Here is a 19,474-nt window from a genome sequence, read left to right on the forward strand (position 1 = left end):
CTACTGAGTGCTAATGGCTTGAGCCTATAACAAATTGTTTCTGCTTTTATGAATAGAGAATAGACATGCATCCAGAGATACCCTACAACTCAGTATGAACCATGCTGACTTCCAACTAGTGATACTGTATCCTTAACATCCTTGTGTATGACCAAGGCTGACAGCCAACGTCTGAAACATTTGCATTGGATAAGACAAGCATGGATCTATGTATGTCATCTTAAGCTGCCCATCATCCTTGCAGGTTGCATGTGAGTAGTCCCACTGGTATCTGGATGGGGTGACCGACATCTAGGAGGCCAGGCAGTGCCTGTAGCCTCTAGAATGATAAGATTCTCCATTGCTTTCCTTAACATTTACTGTTTGCTTGGTTGACTTTGTGTTTAGTTTTATTACGAGACAGGCTATCAAGTGTCCCAGGCTAGCCTTTATCAGGCCATATAGCTGAAGGTGACCTTGAACTTCAGGGTCCTCCTGAACTGGAGGTAAATGCCACCATGACTCACCTGTGCCAGAAAGTCTAAAAACCTTTGGCATCAAACACACTCTTTTCTAAAACTGGCTTCCAGTCTTGATCAGATTCCTGAATCCCTGCCTATAACATCCACGTTGTGTCCCAAATCAACCTTAGCTCTGAATGAAAATAAATAAAAAAGAAAGGGCATTACCACTTGTAGGTATGGCGGAGGGGAAAGTTTATTACAGAGATGTGGGAGAGCATAGTCAGGGGCAGAGACATCTGGGAGGGTCCCGAGTAGACATGACAAGACTGAGCTGTGGGGAAGAGGAGAGAGGAACCAGGTGCAGCAGCCAAGAGGCCAAGGGTCCAAAAGGCAGGTAACCAAAATGTCTGGATTATATAGAGATGAGCCTCTGGGGGAAGGGCAGCCCAGGCCCTGGGCCGGAGAGTTCAGGGTAGGGGTTAGGGTTTGCCATCCATACCCTGTAACTGAGGGATGCTGGGAGAACCTGGTGGTCAGGTCTACTCTGATTAATATCTAAAATAGGCACATTTGGTCCCAGGTTTGAAACTGAACAGTTTCTAGTTCCTGGAGTCCCATTTCTTCTTCTGACTTCCCAAGGCACCAGGCACTCATATGGTGCAAATATACAAGTGCAGGAAAAAACCAAACACATGAAATAAAATCAAATCATTTTTTGTTTTTGTAAAAGGTAGTCCCTCCCTCTGTTACCCTGCCTGGCCTAGAACTCACTATGTAGACCCAGCCGGCCTCCAGCTCACAGATTCACCTGCCTCTGCAAGGGACCACACCCAGGTGAAATAAAACCTTAAAAAAATATCTTAAAAAGCCAGAAATACCAGTCTGAAGTAAACAAACCATGGAAAGAAAAAATAACAGAAGTTTGATTAGGCCAGCCAGAGATGTCAGTAATTAGGAGGCTGGGGCAGGGTTTGATGACATAATCTTGTCATTTCAGCTTGCAGGAGGATTGCAAATTTCAACCAACCTCCGCTACATGGCCATTGCAGGACCAATCTAGACAACAGAGCAAAAGTCAGTCTCAAAAAACAAAACCGTAAATTAACAGACAAAAAACATTTGAGATGAAGGCAAAGCACAGTAGAGAAGAAACGAGACTCTGATGGTGAATATTATGCTTAAAAGTTTAAAATTACTGTGCTTAAAGAGAACAAACTATAAAACAAAAATGCCTCTAACCTGTAAGCCCCACTTGCCCGAGGACAGATAACTTCCCAGAATGCTGGGGGCTGTTCCTGTCATTGCCTGGTCTTATACAAACCTTGTGTCTTCCCTTCTGTAAACAAGCTTGCTTGCCCCTGACTCTATGTAGGCAAGAAACACATCAGGATATGTGCTTGCCCCTGGTTGCATGAATGCAGGAAGTCTGTGCCTTGTGAATTTTGTCTTTATAAACCCCTGATTAATGTAATTTGGTGCTGCATCTTGAAAGAGCTCTCTGATGCAGTCCTGGTACCATATGTATCTGGTACCAGTACTGTTATGGTCTGAGGTTGTTCAGAGATTCACCAGTCTGACCAGAAATAAATTTTAGTAAATAAGAGGCTTTATGAAATACTGACTAGGCCATGGATATGGGCCAGGTCCATACCCGGGATTCCCAGGGTATGGCCTATTTCTTAACTCTAATGTTCTTGGATACTTGGTGGGTGTTTGGGGGCCTGAGTGAACAGGACAAAGGCTAAAGACAGAGTGTTCTACTCCCCGCCCTGGGGAACAACTTTAGGCAGGCATCTGAGAGGTCAGTGCAGACTGCCTTCCTGAACTTCAGGTCCCGTGTAACGGAGGCAGACATGGTGCTGGTGGTGTAACAGGTGCTGGGCTAGCTGCCTGGACACACATTCTCACACACTGGGAGGAAGTTTGCCACTTGATATATTTCAGCAAAGTTAAATTGACTAGCTGAGCTACTTTACATCTGAGGTTGAATAATGGGGGGAAAATCCTTATAGTATACAAATTTAGAACCCAACAAAATTCCTATTCAACATGCCTGGAGTAATTTTTTTTACAATTTATTAAAGAATTTACAATTATATTGTGAAAATTCTATTCTAAAGCTCACTGAAAACTATGGAATGGCTGCTATCCAAATGGAAACAGCCATAGACTCTAGACTACTCCAGGATGTGGCCTACACCTAATAACTGTTAGGCATTGCAATTTAAAGTCGCAGCAAAGTTTTATTTCTACATGTTTTCCCATTGGTGCAAAAATATTTTCACTTTTACAGAAACAGCAGTGACATTAGATATATAATTCTGTGTCTTAAGGACGATTTACAGTTTTAAAAGTAACTGAATTTCACATGTCTTTTCCTTCTATTTGCTGTTGTAATGCCTGCTTAGCATTGGATGACATCACTGGAAACGTATCCGATAACCTATGGATGAATTCATTTCTGATGTGTCTCTAGCCATCGATTGATGGCCATTTTCAGAGTCCTGTTTGGTGTCAGTACCAGTGAAGGAAGAACCAGGTTTGTCATGGGGCTCGTGCGTTTCTTTTTGTGGATCCAGCTTTCCATGGCTTCTCTCTCATAGGAATAGCCATCTAGAAAAAAAGCACATTGCTTGAGGTAAGGAAGGGGAATTAGGATTAGTACATGAACTGAGGTAAGGAAGGGGAATTAGGATTAGTACATAAACTGCAGTGTATAGACCAGGGTACCTATAGGATTAGTACAGGAAGTACAGTGTACAAACCAGGGTACCTATAGGATTAGTACAGGAAGTGCAGTGTACAAACCAGGGTACCTATAGGATTAGTACAGGAAGTGCAGTGTACAAACCAGGGTACCTATACGATTAGTACAGGAAGTGCAGTGTACAGACCAGGGTATCCATTGGGAGTTAATGGTCTTCTTGCTTTGCCTGTACCATGTCGAAAATAGCCACAGCAGCTGGCTCGTAGCCCTAAGGTATACTAAGCTTGGATTGTGCTCTGCTGAAATACAACAGCTGAGACCAGAGCTGTGCTGAAATTCAGAAACTACAGTCGAAAAGGGGGTAGAGTGGTGTGAAGACAAATCTGGTAAAGGTGAGGGAGGAAAAGAGCCTTAGGAAGAACTCAGGGAACCCTTCAAGGTGTCGAACAGCACAGAGTTAAAGACGACAGAATATGGCCGGAGAGAGATGGCGCAGAGCAAAATCGCTACCATCCTATGCCACGCTTGTGCTAAACTGCTTTGTCACACGTGACGACCGAGGTGGGCGAAGCGGCCGCCACTCAGAGGGGAGGGAGGCCGGCACTTGGGGGGGGAGGGAGAGGCCAGTGTGATCTTGCTGCTCTCATACGTTCATTGCTGAACTTGGACTGTTTTTGCCCAGCCCAAAATGCTTGCTTCTCTCTGCGCTAAATCTTCAAAACCTACACCTACTGTTGCAAACAGGGCCCTGAACTTGCCATCCTCCTGCCTTCCCCAGGGGAACGTTAGGAGTCTTGCACACCCTGCCTGGCTTCAGCAGCGATGCGTCTCTGCTGGCCCTTCAACTCTGTCTGGCTAGTAACATTCTACTGTGCAGCCGTGCGCTGTGCATATCCCTTCCGCAGACAGAAGAAATGTGGACGGTTTCCATGTGGGTGTTCTCATAGCTGCTCTCTGTGCCCAGCCTCTCCCACGAACTGGACACACACACACATATACACACACACACACACACACAGGGGTTAGAACTATGTTGTAAGTTTTTGGGAAACTGCCAAGTTTGTTTCAACAACAACCAGAGCACTTTAAATTCTCACCAACATAAGATTCCAATTTCTGTCCATCTTGTCAACATTTATTTTCCAACTTTTTAATAATTTTTTCCCCAACTTTCTGAGACTAGGTCACCAGTTAACATGATTGCTTTGAGTTGTATAAATCACTAATGACCATAATGATACCGTGCATACTGCCCAGCTGTAAAGCAGTTTATTCAAACTGTCTGCCTTTTTCCTCTTCAGTCAGGATTTCACTATGGAGCCCATGCTGACCTCAAACTTTCAGCAATGCTCCTACCTTCCCACCACTGGAACTACAGGCGTGCACAACCATACTCAGCTTATCTGCCCGTCCAAGTCACATGCAATGAAAACCCACTCATCTCTGCACCTGTTAGAAAGCTGTACAGTCACAGGACACAAAGCCAATAAACCAAGCCCATCTATTCCCACAAACACATGCAATAAAAAGTGTAAAACAGGGCTGGAGAGATGGCTCAGTGGTTAAGAGCACCTACTGCTCTTCCAGAGGTCCTGAGTTCAATTCCCAGCACCCACATTGTGGCTCACAACTATCTGTAATGAGATCTGGTGCCCTCTTCTGGCCTGTGGGAACACATGCAGGCAGAATACTGTGTACATAATAAATAAATCTTAAAAAAAAAAAAGTGTAAAACCACAGTATTAGAAAATACAAAGTAATTTTGACCAAAGAAAAAATATGCAAAATCTATGCAGCAGAACAGCAGTGCTGAGAGAGAGAGAAGACCATGTAACTGGCAAGTGATGTTCCTGGTCCCTCTCCAGATTAAACTCTGTCCTTGTGAAAACCCCAGCAAGCTGCTCCCGTGAAGAAAGCCACGTAACGTCTGAGAGTGGGAACCAAACCTGCAGACTCATTGACCTGACTTGAGACCCACTGTGAAGCAGCAGCAGCGGTCCCGGGCTAAGCGATGCAGGATTGGACATAAAGAAGACATTGAGCCTGGGAGTGAGCCTTCCATGGCCAGTGACTTTCTTCACTGAGGAAGGACTTGTTAGTAAGTGAAGCTGAGACAACAGGAAGCCACCTCTTACCATATGCAAACATTAGCCTGAAATAAACCATAGGCCTAAACACTAATGTGTCTGGAGTAACGTGGTGAGTCCCGGAGCCTTGGACAGGCGGCAGCCTTCTTAGGATTAAAAAATGATGAATCAACATGAAAATGGTCCAGCGGATGTTTTTCAAAGATGCCACAGAGAAAATACATACAATGCATTGCCTGATACAAGACACACTTAGGAAACAAACTAATAAGTTTCAATACAAAATGAAGGGCTAGAGGGTATGTATTATGAAAGATATACTATCTAAGAAGCATACTGGAAGAGGCTTCATTGTACTGCGGGCTAAAGTACAATGAATTACCACTTCATACCTGTTATTTGGGATTAGAACAACTAACACTACCATGTGTTTGCAAATATGGGCAGAAACTGGAATTCTCAGTTATGAGCTTCAAATGGTATATCCATCCACCTTGAAAACCATTTCAGCAGTTTTAAATGCACTTAGTAAACAATCCAGAAATTCCACTCCTAAATATTTCATCTTGAGACATGAGTGCTGTCCAGACAAGGATCTGAGGATGACACGTTATGACAGCTTTCAGACATGATAGCCCACTGCCAGTTAATGGATAAAGGCATTGTGGTATGCCTAGTGCAATGCAACACTATTCAGCAATAAAAAGGAATGAATTGGGGCTGGAGAGATGGCTCAAAGGTTATGAGCACTGGCTGCTCTTGCAAAGGACCTGGGTTCAGTCCACAGCACCCACATGGTGGCTCCCAACTGTCTGTAACTCCAGTTCCAGGGATCTCACTGCTGCAGTCCACAAAAACATGTGAAGTAGGAATTCGGCTGATTATGACAAAGCTAGACCTGGAAGAAGCAAAGGGCCTTTCCGGAGGTTGAGGCCAAGGCTCAAGGAGTCTTGGTGATATTAGCTTTTGATTATTAGCCGTTTCCTGCTATGAATTTCTCATGTGCTAGTGTGGCTTTTCCATCATTCATGGGGCACAATTTCCCCTATACAATTAAAGTATTTGTATAACTATCTCCAACTGTGCTACAACAGACAGACAAAAATCCCTAATTTCAGGCTATTCTGTAATTATCATCATTAGCAACATCTGGCCAGGACCATTCCCAGACAGACAAAAGTATCTTATCTGAGATACCTCCCAGATTCTCTAAGAACAGACTTAAGCATCTAGACTATCTGTTTGAGAAGGCCTGGTGGATGTGCTTATTAAGCTTAACTTTCTCCTTTCTAAAGTCTTATCTCTACTTTTAGATTCACCCTTAACAACTAACTCAGAACTAAAGAGATCCTTCTTACAGGTACATCTAGCTGTGACTGAGCCCACTTCTCCTACCCTGCCAGAAATGGCAAGAGCAGAGAAAGCTTGGAGAGAGAAAGGCCAAAGGGATAAAAGATAGTTTTATTTTCAGAGCAAGGATGGAGAAGAAGAAAGAAAATGGAAGAACTAGATGGGAAGAACTAGACTGGAGGATTGGAAGAAAGAACTAGAAGGAGGAGATGGAAGATGAGGAAGGGCCAGATGGGGCAGAACGAGATGAAGGAATTAGGTTGGCACTTAGAGGGACCAGCAGCAAGAGGTAGAATCAGGCACGAAAGGAGCTAAGTGTGAGAGCAGAAAACATGCTGTGTAGAACTGACTCAGGAAAATAAAGTCAAGGGACTAAAGAATTTCGTGTATGTAGATTTATTAGAGAATCCCTCACATTAATCTGCCACTGGTAGTGTCTCTTGTGGAACTCTGGGTGAAGGCTATCATGGGGCTGGACCCCGATAGCTTTTGATATTCTAATATCTTCACACCTATGCACTAAAATAGAGCTAAATAAATTTTATATAAAAAGTATTAATTACTGATGTGTGCAACAAGATAAGTCAATCAAAAACATTCTGCTGAGCAAGTCTGTATACTGATGCAGAAATTGATATCAAATGTTCCAACTTCATAATCTTTAAATTCTTATTTCTGAATCATTTAAATTCATGATAGACACAACAAAAGGTCAGAAATCTAGGCAGTCATTTTCAATCTTGAGGGTTGGGAAGATGGCTCAGCAGGTAAAAGTCTTCTGTGCAGGCATGAACATGAGGACTCATGTTCATACCACCAGCACCCACATAAAAGCTTGGTATGGCTAACTCATGCCTGTAACTCCAGCACTGAGTGACAGACCGGTGGATCCTGGGAGTTCACTGGCTGGCCAGCTTGGCCTAATCTGCAAGGTTCAAGCATGTGTCTTAAGGAAGTAAGGCAGAGAGTGATAGAGAAAGACACCCAATGTCCTCCTCTGAGCATGCATGCACACCTGAACACACACACACAGTCTTTACATCTGGTATTCACATAAATTCAAGTGAAATTTCAAAACTTAATCCTTTTGTCTCAATTCCAATTTACTACAAAAGATATATGTACAATTTTTTACTTTGGATCTTAATGATTTTTGTTTTGTTTTGTTTTGTTTTTGTTTTTTTTGAGACAGGGTTTCTCTGTGTAGCTTTGTGCCTTTCCTAGATCTCTCTGTAGACCAGGCTGGCCTCGAACTCACAAAGATCCACCTGCCTCTGCCCTCCCGAATGCTGGGGATTAAAGGCGTGCGGCACCACCGCCTGGCTAATGATTTTTTTAAAAGGAAAAAAAAAAACCTACTTATGAGAAACAAAATGGGAATTTTGAACATAGCCCAAATTTAAAGGAACTTGTGTGAAGTGCCGTTACCCTCTATGTGGACATCACCCCAAGTCTGGCAGCCACCATTCATACCTGATGCTATGACGGGATCCTTCATAAGCTCTCTAGTTATCGGACAGATAAACTCATCAGGGATTCCAGAAGAAAGGGAGTCCATCCTGGTCCTGAGCTCTTCGATACTCCTCAACACTTTGCTGCGTAGCCCTAGAGATTCTGAAAGAATATTTGTTACTTTAGGCAGCGAGTGAAAATCCGTAAAATGAAGTATTACTAGGAAGTGAAATGAACTTTCAGGGTGTAAAGACAAGTGACACACGAAGGCAATTTGTATCACTTTTCAACGATGTTGTAATACTCAGCTTTTTGTTAGTGGACACAATACTCAAGCCGACTAAAAGGTAGAAAGGCAGACAGTGGTTTCAGTCCATGGATGAGCTGGCTCCACTGCATTTTGGCCCACTGAGGCAGCAGAGTGTAGTGGGAACACTCAGTGACGAAGCCGCCTGCCTCCTGGTGTCCTCTTCAGGGGGTACCACAATGACCTAACTTGATCCCACCAAGTCTCAGCTCCTAAAGCTCTCACTGTCATCCCCCTGCAGTATCACAGGCTGGCACTCAAGCTTAACATGTGGATGTCAAGGCACACACATCCAAACCCTAGCAACCTGGAAAATGATTTTTTAAAAAAATGACTTGTGGGCTTTTATTAGTTCTCAGAAAAGATCAAAAAGCAAAACCTCCAGGGGGAAAAATAACCCAAACCTTCTCATTCCCATTTATAAATGGATGATTAATTATTTCAATATATGAATGCTGGCCTACAGTAGTTTCTTTGCGCTTGCCATTCTAAATTTCTACCAGTTTATCTGTTCCAAGTTCTAGGATCCATAGCGCTGTGCAGTATCCCAAGGACCCAGCTATAAACTGAGGCCAGTGCACACACAACTCTAGTGACTGGACTCATGGCTTTTCTAATACTGTCCAAAATTGGCTTTCTTGCTCTTTATCTTGCATACGTTATACTTAAAAATATGGCAACAGTGTTCACAAATGCCTTAAAACATCTCAACATCAAGGATGGATACTCCTTATGCAAATAGATGACATAAGGAGTTATTTCTTAGGGGAATCCGTGACTCTGAACTCCTGGAGAGCTGGGAGACAGCAGATAAGGTGCAGAGTTTCAGAACACACCCACAGTGCATGGCTACTTCCATATGCTGAATGCTAAGCAAATTCAGATTTTACACTGGCATTAGGAACTGGGAACTCAAACTGCAATGACAAACGCAGGCAAAACATTTCTGCATGTAACAAGCAAACATCAGCGTGGATGTCCTGTTTGCCTTTTCTATTTTCAATCTGAACTTTAATTCTGTTATCAGCCAATGTATTGTTTTACAGAAAGGGTATTTTTCTTAAAATCCAAGACTAAAGGAAATTCTTTGTAGCTTAAAACAGCATTTGAAGATTAAAAGTTAACTTCTATAATGAAGATAAATAAAACAGAACATTTCAACATGCTTCAGAATGGCCTGGTATGTGGCCATGCATGCCTATAATCTTAGCCTTTGAAAGAAAGGTGGAGATAGGATCACAGGGCATGACCACATAGTAGATTATAACATCATACCAAAATATCAGATATTTCAGAATGGTACGAAGAACCAGATGTTCCAGAGAACACATATCCTAATTCTGCTTCTAAATTATTGAATTTGGCAACTTTCCAGACTGTAAAGCAGAATATTCGTAGTTGAAACCTGTCACCACTGCTTCCCTGCCTTAGGCCAAGAACAAGTGTGACACACAAGAACAAGTGTGACACACAGTTACAAATGACGAAGTGATGTTAGAGGCCCGCCTTTGGACAAACAGGACCAGAACCCTTACAAAAGAGACCCCATCCATCCCACTAAGTGAAGGTACAGGAGGAAAGGCGTTGTCTGTAAACCACAAGTTACTCCTGACTAGACACCACACCTGCCAGTCACTGGATCTTGGACTTGGCAGAATGAAGAAATCAATTTGTTACTTATTAGCTTACCTAGTTTACAGGATGTTGTCATAGCAACCCAAATGCATTAAGGTGACAGACAATCTAAGTCATCAAGGAAATGCAAATCAAAGCCTAAGGAGAAACCACAACTACTGGGTGGTGCTAACAACAAAATCAAACAAGTGTTGGAGACACTAGGAGAAGCAGGAGCCTCCCCCGATGCCAGGGGCGGTACAGAGAAGCACACCCCCACCATGCTGGTAGGACTGTATAATAGCAGGGCTGCTATGGAACAGCCTGACAACCCCTCCAGTGTCAAACAGAGGATTTCCCTAGGACCCACCAATTCTACTTTGAATAGATGCACAAGAAAACTGAAAAGATGCTCACAGAAAAACTTGTATATTAGCCGGGCAGTGGTGGCTCACGTCTTTAATCCCAGCACTCAGGAGGCAGAGGCAGGTGGATCTTGGCTAGCTTGAGGCCAGCCTGGTCTACAGAGTAAGTTCAAGGACAGGCTCCAAAGCTATACAGAGAAACCCTGTCTTGCAACCCTCCCCCCCCCCCCCCCACAGAAAACCTTGTATATGATTGCTCCTAGAAGTACTATTAGATCTGAAACATGGAACTCTCCCAGATCCATCAACTGAAGACCAGCAGAAGGAGGAAGGTTAGACAGGCAAGGCCAGAGGTGTTGAGGAAGGTATGATTTCTGTGAGCACTGATAAAAATGCTCCAAAATTAAAAAGTGGTAATGGTGGTACTATCTGTGAAGATGATTGAACACACACTACTGCTGTGTGTAAACATCACGCTTAAAAAGAGTCATTTGGAGCTGGGCGGTGGTGGCATATGCCTTTAATCCCAGCACTCGGGAGGCAGAGACAGATGGATCTCTGTGAGTTTGAGGTCGGCCTGGTCTATAGAGTGAGTTCCAGGAAAGGTGAAAAGCTACACAGAGAAACCCTGTCTCGAAAAACCAAAAGAGTCATTTGGATTGGTGAGATAGCTCAGTCAGAGGTCACACAAGCAGGAGGGCCTGAGTTCAGTACCCAGAACCGGAGTGTAAAAGCCAGGCATGGTAGCCCGTGTAAGTGATGGGTGAGTTCCAAGCAAATGTCACAAAACACAGGGTGGCTGGCTCTTGGGCAAGTGCTCTTATGCACACCCTGTATCCACACACACCTACATACATGGACACCTACATACATGGACTTAGACACACGAACACAAAAATGGTTTTGAAAAGTAAATTTTAAGGTGTCTGAACTATAATAAATTTTTAAAATATGGAACTTCCTAAATTATACCTACAAGCTAGGTTTAGTTACTTGAAGAAATTCTTCTTCCTGAGGAGGCAGGTGTACTCTCTACAAAGACTAACCTGGACTACTGCTGTGCAAGAAGATAGGAGGGAACCATGAGAGCAGGTAACCCGACAGCCGGGGAAGTCACTACCAATCTGAAGACTGCCCCTTCCTCACTGCTCTTACCAATTTTCAAATCGCCAGCCAGACTCTCCTTTGTGAGATGCAGTAGTTCTTTTCCGTCAATGTTGTTCATCTGGAAAACACCGACGAGCTCTTCCAAGCCTTGAGCACGGAGCCATGCCGAGACGTCCTCCTCTGACCAGTCTTCAATCAGTGGCTTCTGCTGCTCGCCCGTGCTTCCTGCTTTAAACGCACAGGCCGAGTGAAGGGCAAAGCCAAGGCTCTCCTCTCCACATTCCCGCCCTGAGTGTTGGACTGTGGAGAACGTCATGGACGGGACTAACAGCAGCAACCTAACGCTACAGGAAATGCTAGCCTTTAGCGAATTTAGTGAATTTCCTTTTCACTGCAGAGAGGCAGTTTTTGCTTTTGTGGCACTTTTGTGGATCAAAGCTTGTGCCTTGGGCATGCTAGCCACACACTCTAGCACTGACTGACACTTCTAGGCCACTTTTCCTTCACTCCACCCATGAAGGGACACTCTGCTTGCTCTGTCACCCGCATACCAGCACTGCAGTGTAGTCATTTCTGACAGTGATAAAGGCAAAACTCCTAAGTTGTACACCTGTGTTGCTTGGTGAGGCCAAAAGGAGAGCCAACATGATAAAGCTGGGATTCCGATTCTGTCCTCAGGCTACGCTCACCAGGGAAACCTAGCACCAAACACAAACAATGGAAAAACCCCCGGGGCCTAGGTATACATGAATGTGCACACAAGCCTTTGCCAAAACGTAACTGCAAACACCTCTAACGCTAGATTCTCTAAAATTAGTTTGAAGGTGTATTAAATTTGAGTCTATACGGTATAATATGAATAGTATGTCAAAGGATTTACTAAAGTTTAGGCTTGGGGGTGTTGCTCTGAGGGTCAGCACTTGCCTAGCATGCACAGGGCCTCAGGTTCAATCCCCAGGACCATAAAAAAGAAGTACCCAAATTTTCTGATCAGTGTTGAGATGGTTAAGGATGTGCAGTGCTTAGGCTGTAGCTGTGCCCTGTGGAGAGCACTTGCTCAGCAGGTCCTGAGGCCCTGGGTTTGTGGGCAGTACAGGACAAGGATGGGGTCATCTTACTAACCTTGGCGAGGTGTTTCCAGGTCAAACTCCCAAATGTTCAGTGTCTTGTCCATCGAGCCAGTAGCAAGTAAGAGGGTGTTGGGTGCAAAGGCACAAGTTGTGACATACCTGGTTAACAAACACAGCCATTATATATTGTCTGGCTAATATTTTAATTATGTTAAAATAGTGAAAGTAACTCAGACCTGGTATGCTGAGTCAATGTGTACAGCACACTCTGGGTGCCCTGAAACGGAACAGAATAACTTCATCAGTCAGGCAAGAGCCAAGGTCAGGATGAAGGTCACTTACAGGGTCTACATGCTGAACACATCATTAGTAACTAACTTGCTAAGACTGACAATGAAGGAGAGCTGACGTCCATAACTAAACTCGAGAGCTTGTTTACTTTCTCAGTCATCAGCATGGCGGCCTGCTGCTTACCTCCTTAGGAAGTTTTCCTACAGTGACCCCTGACTAAGACTGTTAATAGAAACCCAACTGCATAATAAATGAAGGTGCAGTCTTGCTGTGGCATCTGATTTGTACTTATTGGTGAACGGGAGCCACTGATACCCTGAGTACACTTAGGGGCCAGACAATGGGCAGGTATTGTCCTAACTAGGGTTCCTACAATGTGATAAAACACCATTTCCAAAAGCAACCTGGGGAGGGAACGGTTTATTTCACCTACACTTCCAAATCACAGTCTATCACTGAGTGAAGTCAGGACAGGAACTATTGACAGGAACTGAGACAGAAAGGCCATGGAGGACTGCTGCTAACTGGCCAGCTCTCCATGGCTCGCTCTGTCTGCTTTCTTACGACCTAGCACCATAGCCTCAGGAGTGATCCTTTCACATCCATCATTAAGAAAAACTGCCCAGGAGCTGGAGACATGGCTCACCAATTAAGAGCACTAGCTGCTCTTCCAGAGATCTAGAGTTCAAGTCCCAGCAACCACATGGTGGCTCACAACCATCTATAATGGTATCTGATGCCCTCTTCTGTCATGTAAACAGAGCACTCATATACAAAAAGTAAATAAATCTTTTTAAAAAAGAAAAAAGGGGGGAAAAGTGCCTGACAGAATTGCCTACAAGCCATATGATGGAGGTATTTTCCCAATTGAGGTTGCTCTTCCCAGGTTAACTAGTCGTCAGGACAAGTGTATTTACCAGGAACTAGTGCATGTTTTATAGACAAAAATCACTGTTGTACCCATTTGTGAATATAGACATCCCACAACAAGCCAGCAAGACAACACAGCTTTTTCATCTGGCGTGAGTGTTTGGGAGTTTGTTCCCACTTTTTGCCAGAACCTCCAATGACTTTAACTCCTGTGTGGGTGACCAGTCACTTGTTGGACACCACTCCTTAATGACTTATGCCTCCGCTGAATGGCTGCCATGGCTGATGTCTGAACTCAGCTGTGTGGTACCACACAACACCAATTTCTCTGAAAGATCATTCCCATCAACTATAGCTTTGTGAAATTTAAAGTTTACACTTTTATTTATACTCATGCAATTAAGCATTTACTCATATAAATCTGCCCCAAACTCCTATTTTTCCAAGTCTATGGTACCTTAGACTTGTCTTATGCTAGTCCCTAAATCCACCCTGTACTCTAAGAACTATAGGTAGGTAGGCCACATCCATGCTGCTATGGAAACAGACTATGAGGAATTTTTGAATACTGGTGCTAACTCTATGTTTTCTAAGATTAGATTTAAAACTCCATCCATCATAAAGACATTATTGAAATATTTAAGGTTTCTCCAAGTATCTTACTATTTCACCATTGTGAGAACGAATATTATATTCTTGGTACAATAAATAGATATATTAAAAATAAACCTATTTTACACAACTAAATCTGAAGCTCAATTATCTCATAAACAATTGATATAGTTTACACACGAGATCTGAAGTACTTACGGTATCATATATGATGACAGACTTATCCACAGACCTTTAAAAAAAGCAGACACTAGGTGAAAAGTTCTATAAAAACAAACACACCCTCCTGGAAAGGGCTGGAAGATTGACAGGTTATCAGCTAGAATGCAGCAGACATCTGGGGGACTCTTCTTGTAGGAAAAAGAATTATAATACACAAAAGCTATGGCACTGGAACAAAGCACAGGGTTTTCACAATAGGTTAAAACAGGCTGGTTTTGCTTCTTCTCCACCCTTGGAAGAGTCTTTCTGTTACCAAGGTACACATTGCAAGGTCACCCAGACCAGTGCTAACACTGCCTGTGGGACACTAACAGCTGTGCTCGTCATCATGAAAATGGAATGGGCTATAGTCAAAGGAGTCCCACCTGTCAGCTTTAAAGTTCCTGTTCAGTAGGTAACTGAATACCAACAATGGGTACCGACCTCAGAATCTCTGTCAGATTCAGAATAAGAATTACACTAAGGATATGCTAGACATAATATATAAATGCTCTTATTTAGTCCTGCATTCAATAAAAAACAGGTTATCATTTCTGAAATATCTAAAGTTCTTAAGAAAAATTCCCTATTTTTTTAGCATCTCTTAATAAAACACTAAAGAGTGACATCAGCAACATGGTGGATGGAACTTCCCAGTTTCATAGCAACATTAATGTGGACAACTATCCAAGAAAAAGCATTACCTGCACAGGAGCTTTGGAACTCAGGTATGCTGCTTATGAATGGACGTCAGCACCATACTAAACATTAAAGATGTCAGGAAAAACAAACGAAAGATCCATCAGCCAAAACGCACACGCACATGCACACATGTACACACACCCATTTAAACTTCTAAAGGAACGAGAGCCAGTATCATGTGCAGTAGCTCAGAGCCCATTCATGGTAAGTTTATACTGAAAACAACCCTCCCGCCTGGTCCTCATGACACTTTGTCTCACATCTACATATTCTCTGGATGTCTGGCTGACAATCAGCTGATAAGGAAATTCCACTCTCAGAAACCACTGTGGGATGCAATGTCACTCGGGAAGAAGCGTCACTGTTGGTGACGCCTATGAGCACTGGATCAGGACAACTGTCTGTGAAGGTGTAACGAGAAGAAAGGAAAGACAGGGCCAAGTTTTAGGAAATGTCCTAAGTCACCCACCCTCTGCTAGTCATTACGGAGTAACGGGGTTGGCTGATTCCTAACAATAAGACCCCAGCATCTATACACAGAACAAAATAGAAACCAGTGCCCTGGCAGAGAGAAAAGGAACTTGTCTTTGGGAAGAAGACTTGACCTCCCAGCTCTAGAGACAACTAGAGTTTGGAGAAAGGCCATGTGCCACGTGGCTCAGCTCCTGGTGCATTTTCTAGTTTTCCGACCTGCCTAATTATGGAAGTGTGACTGCATGAGGGTATGCTGCCCAAAAGGTGGAAAACAAGTTGAGGCATGGCATCTGGTTTTTTCTTTCTCATAATTTTTCAACATGAGAAAAAAAGCACCTTTTTTTTTTTTTTTCAACTCAGAACTCTTTACATATTTGTGAGCACTTTCAAAACTGGCTCCATGGAGTCCTAGCTACTCAAATACCACGGAGAAGAACAGTCTCTATCTGAATTATAAAGGTGGGGTTTGTGCTCAGTAGAAACTGATATATAACGCTCCTTACATCTGGCTACATCAAGAGAACAGGGTGGAACAAAATGCGAGTTCTGCAAAACAGGCATGAACACCCAAGTGCCTCTGGAAGCCAGGCACTGGGAAGGTTTTTGCTATTGTCTACTGTGAAACTTCCTTTGAAAGTATGCAAATATGTGATAAGTTTATATAACCACCCCCTCAGTATCTGAGGGGGAGGAGGGGGGATTCCAAGCCACCTCTAGTGTGCTCAAGTCCCTTATATAGTCCTGGAACTCACGCTGATCCACCTGTCCCTACCTCCCGAATGCTGGGATTAAAGGTGTGTACTACCACCGCCCGGCCAGAAATGTATTATTGTTATGTCATTAAAGTGAATCTGACTCTAAGACCCATCCTGCTTGGCTGGTAAGAGAGCCAACCACCATTTCAGCAATGCCTATCACCTTCCCAGGGCCACAGATGCTCAAACTTCTAGCTTGACCTGAGCTCCTCAAAAGCAGGACTTATTTACCTTATGTGACACAGAGTCTCACACTGTACACTAGATGGGCCTTAAAACTCCAGTAGTTTGCTTGCTGCTGTCTCTCAAATGCCAGGTGTGAACCATGATGCCCAGATAAGACGGTTGTTGTCTTCCTCAGTTTCCCCACAGGAGCCAGACTAAGAAGGATGTACTCGGGCCCCTGTTTCCCACTCCTGGAAGGTGTAACAAGAAGCCAGCTTTTGAAACTTCTCTGGCAGCTTAAGGCACTTCGATCCCAGCTAACTATCGGTACATTTTCTACCTTCCATTCCATCCTTTCCATAAATTGTCAGGCTGCTGTGGGGGAGAGAGACAGAGTGCTCTCCCCAGTTTTTGGCCCAAACTGTAAATAAATCCACTTTTCCATTTAACATATTTCAGCTTAGAGGGAGAAGGGTTTCCTGGGTTCGGTTACTGGTACCTGCAGAAAAGCATGTGAGGAGGTGGAGGTTGCTGTTCATCCCTCAGTGGACAGAAAGCTGAGAGAATGGGCTACAGGAACAGGCCAGGGACAGGGATGACCCTAGGGAGACCCCCAAAACTTATCGCCCCTGTGACCTGCTTCTTCTAACTAGACCCCACCTCTCCCTTTTCCTACCTCCCAGAAATAAAATACTGTCATAGTATAAGTCAGCCATGAATAATCCAGTGGCCAGAGCCCCTGTGTTCTGCCTCTGAGGGCTAGGCACCATCCCAACACATTCAGAGGTTGGGGTCCTGACCCTGGGGGGGCTCGCCTCTGCTTTCTGGCCTACTACTGCTCCAGCTTGTTCGTTCTTTTTATTTAAAGACACTGAATCTCCTAAAACTTTTATTATATGTACATGGCTGTGTGTGTGCACCACATGTGTGCCCCCAAATATTTGGATTGGGTCACAACTTTTGGGACAGGAAAGAAAACAGATGAATGCAGTAATCTGATTTCAGGATTATGGAAACTGAAGAAGAGATATGAACTCCTGTAAAGTTATGAAGTGGGAAATTAAGTATAGAGAATCATAAGCCATTTCATCTCAAAACAAATATTATAAACAAAGGCAAATGGATGGATTTCTCAGAGGACTTTTTCTGGCCACAGTGCACACTAAAAGTCAAGACTATTTAGGCAATAAAGCAAAGCTTCTCCCACCAACTGGAAAAACTAATGGTGTGTAACTCAGTGGCAGAGCGCTTGTCAAGCATGGACATAGTTGAGTGGATCCCTAGCATTGCCAAGAGAAGACAAAGTTAATGTCAAGTGGGAGCAAGAGAGATGGCACACTGTTCTTGCAGAGGACCTGAGTTCAGCACCCAAAAACCACACAAGGTAGCTCACAATTAGCAGGGGTTTCTGATATCTCTGGCCTCCTCGGGTATCTGCACTCACACACAAATACCCTCATGCAGTCACACGCACATACCCTCATGCACTCACACGCACATACCCTCATGCACTCACACGCACATACCCTCATGCACTCACACGCACATACCCTCATGCACTCACACGCACATACCCTCATGCACTCACACGCACATACCCTCATACAACTCACACGCACATACCCTCATGCACTCACACGCACATACCCTCATGCACTCACACGCACATACCCTCATGCACTCACACGCACATACCCTCATGCACTCACACGCACATACCCTCATACACTCACACGCACATACCCTCATACACTCACACGCACATACCCTCATACAACTCACACGCACATACCCTCATGCACTCACACGCACATACCCTCATACACTCACACGCACATACCCTCTTACAACTCACACGCACATACCCTCATGCACTCACACGCACATACCCTCATGCAGTCACACGCACATACCCTCATGCAGTCACACGCACATACCCTCATGCACTCACACGCACATACCCTCATGCACTCACACGCACATACCCACATACACTCACACGCACATACCCTCATACACTCACACGCACATACCCTCATGCACTCACACGCACATACCCTCATGCACTCACACGCACATACCCTCATACTCACACGCACATACCCACATACACTCACACGCACATACCCTCATACACTCACACGCACATCCCCTCATACACTCACACGCACATACCCTCATGCACTCACACGCACATACCCTCATACAACTCACACGCACATACCCTCATACAACTCACACGCACATACCCTCATACACTCACACGCACATACCCTCATGCACTCACACGCACATACCCTCATACAACTCACACGCACATACCCTCATGCACTCACAGGCACATATCCTCATACTCTCACACTCATACACAGAATTCTAACTAATAAATCTTAAAGTCAATGTCAAAAGAGTATAGAGCCTGTCTTACTGAAGTGTCTAGGAACTTTTTAAAATCTAAACAACAAAGGAACCATATCTTTTGTTTTTGTTTGAAAATAGGCTAGATTGTCAAACTGTAATATAAATTTTATGAAAAAATATTATAAAGTAATTGAATCAAGCATGTGTGTTCAAATCAACCTTCCTAAGATCAAGCTTCGAAAATGAATGCTCTGAGAACAGCTAACCACAAAACTGGTCAAAAGAGCCTAAAACAGCCAATGAGAAACTGCAGAGCCACAGTTTAAGCAAAATTAGAAGTCAGAAGATTATAAACTGCAGCAGAGTAGGGCTGGAGAGGCAGCTCAGCAGTCAGCAGCACTGGCTGTTCTTCCACAGGACTTGAGTTCGATTCCCAGCACCCACATGGTAGATCACAACCATCCATAACTCCAGCCCCAGCACATCTGACATGTGCGCTTGGTACACTTACATACATGTGGGCAAACATTCATACACATAA

At 43.9% G+C, this 19,474-nt stretch overlaps 1 protein-coding gene across 3 annotated transcripts in view; it reads right to left on the bottom strand.

Annotated features, from left to right (window-relative positions):
- Nucleotides 1-1,260: 1,260 nt before the first annotated feature.
- Wdsub1 (WD repeat, sterile alpha motif and U-box domain containing 1) overlaps nt 1,261-19,474 on the bottom strand; it is a 33,558-nt gene continuing 15,344 nt past the window's right edge. For 2 of the 3 annotated variants that reach the window (XM_036184919.1, XM_036184921.1), the window contains exons 6-11: nt 14,474-14,507; nt 12,739-12,779; nt 12,555-12,661; nt 11,481-11,660; nt 8,061-8,201; nt 1,261-3,056 (exon numbers count right to left, since the gene is read on the bottom strand). In XM_036184919.1, the coding sequence (XP_036040812.1) occupies nt 2,899-3,056; nt 8,061-8,201; nt 11,481-11,660; nt 12,555-12,661; nt 12,739-12,779; nt 14,474-14,507 (661 nt within the window). In that variant the 3' untranslated portion in view covers nt 1,261-2,898. The remainder of the gene's footprint in view (nt 3,057-8,060; nt 8,202-11,480; nt 11,661-12,554; nt 12,662-12,738; nt 12,780-14,473; nt 14,508-19,474) is intronic. The other variant, XM_036184922.1, reaches the window with a different exon arrangement.

Source organism: Onychomys torridus, chromosome 4 (genome assembly GCF_903995425.1).
Source record: "Onychomys torridus chromosome 4, mOncTor1.1, whole genome shotgun sequence".
In the NCBI taxonomy this organism is placed as follows: Eukaryota; Metazoa; Chordata; class Mammalia; order Rodentia; family Cricetidae; genus Onychomys; species Onychomys torridus.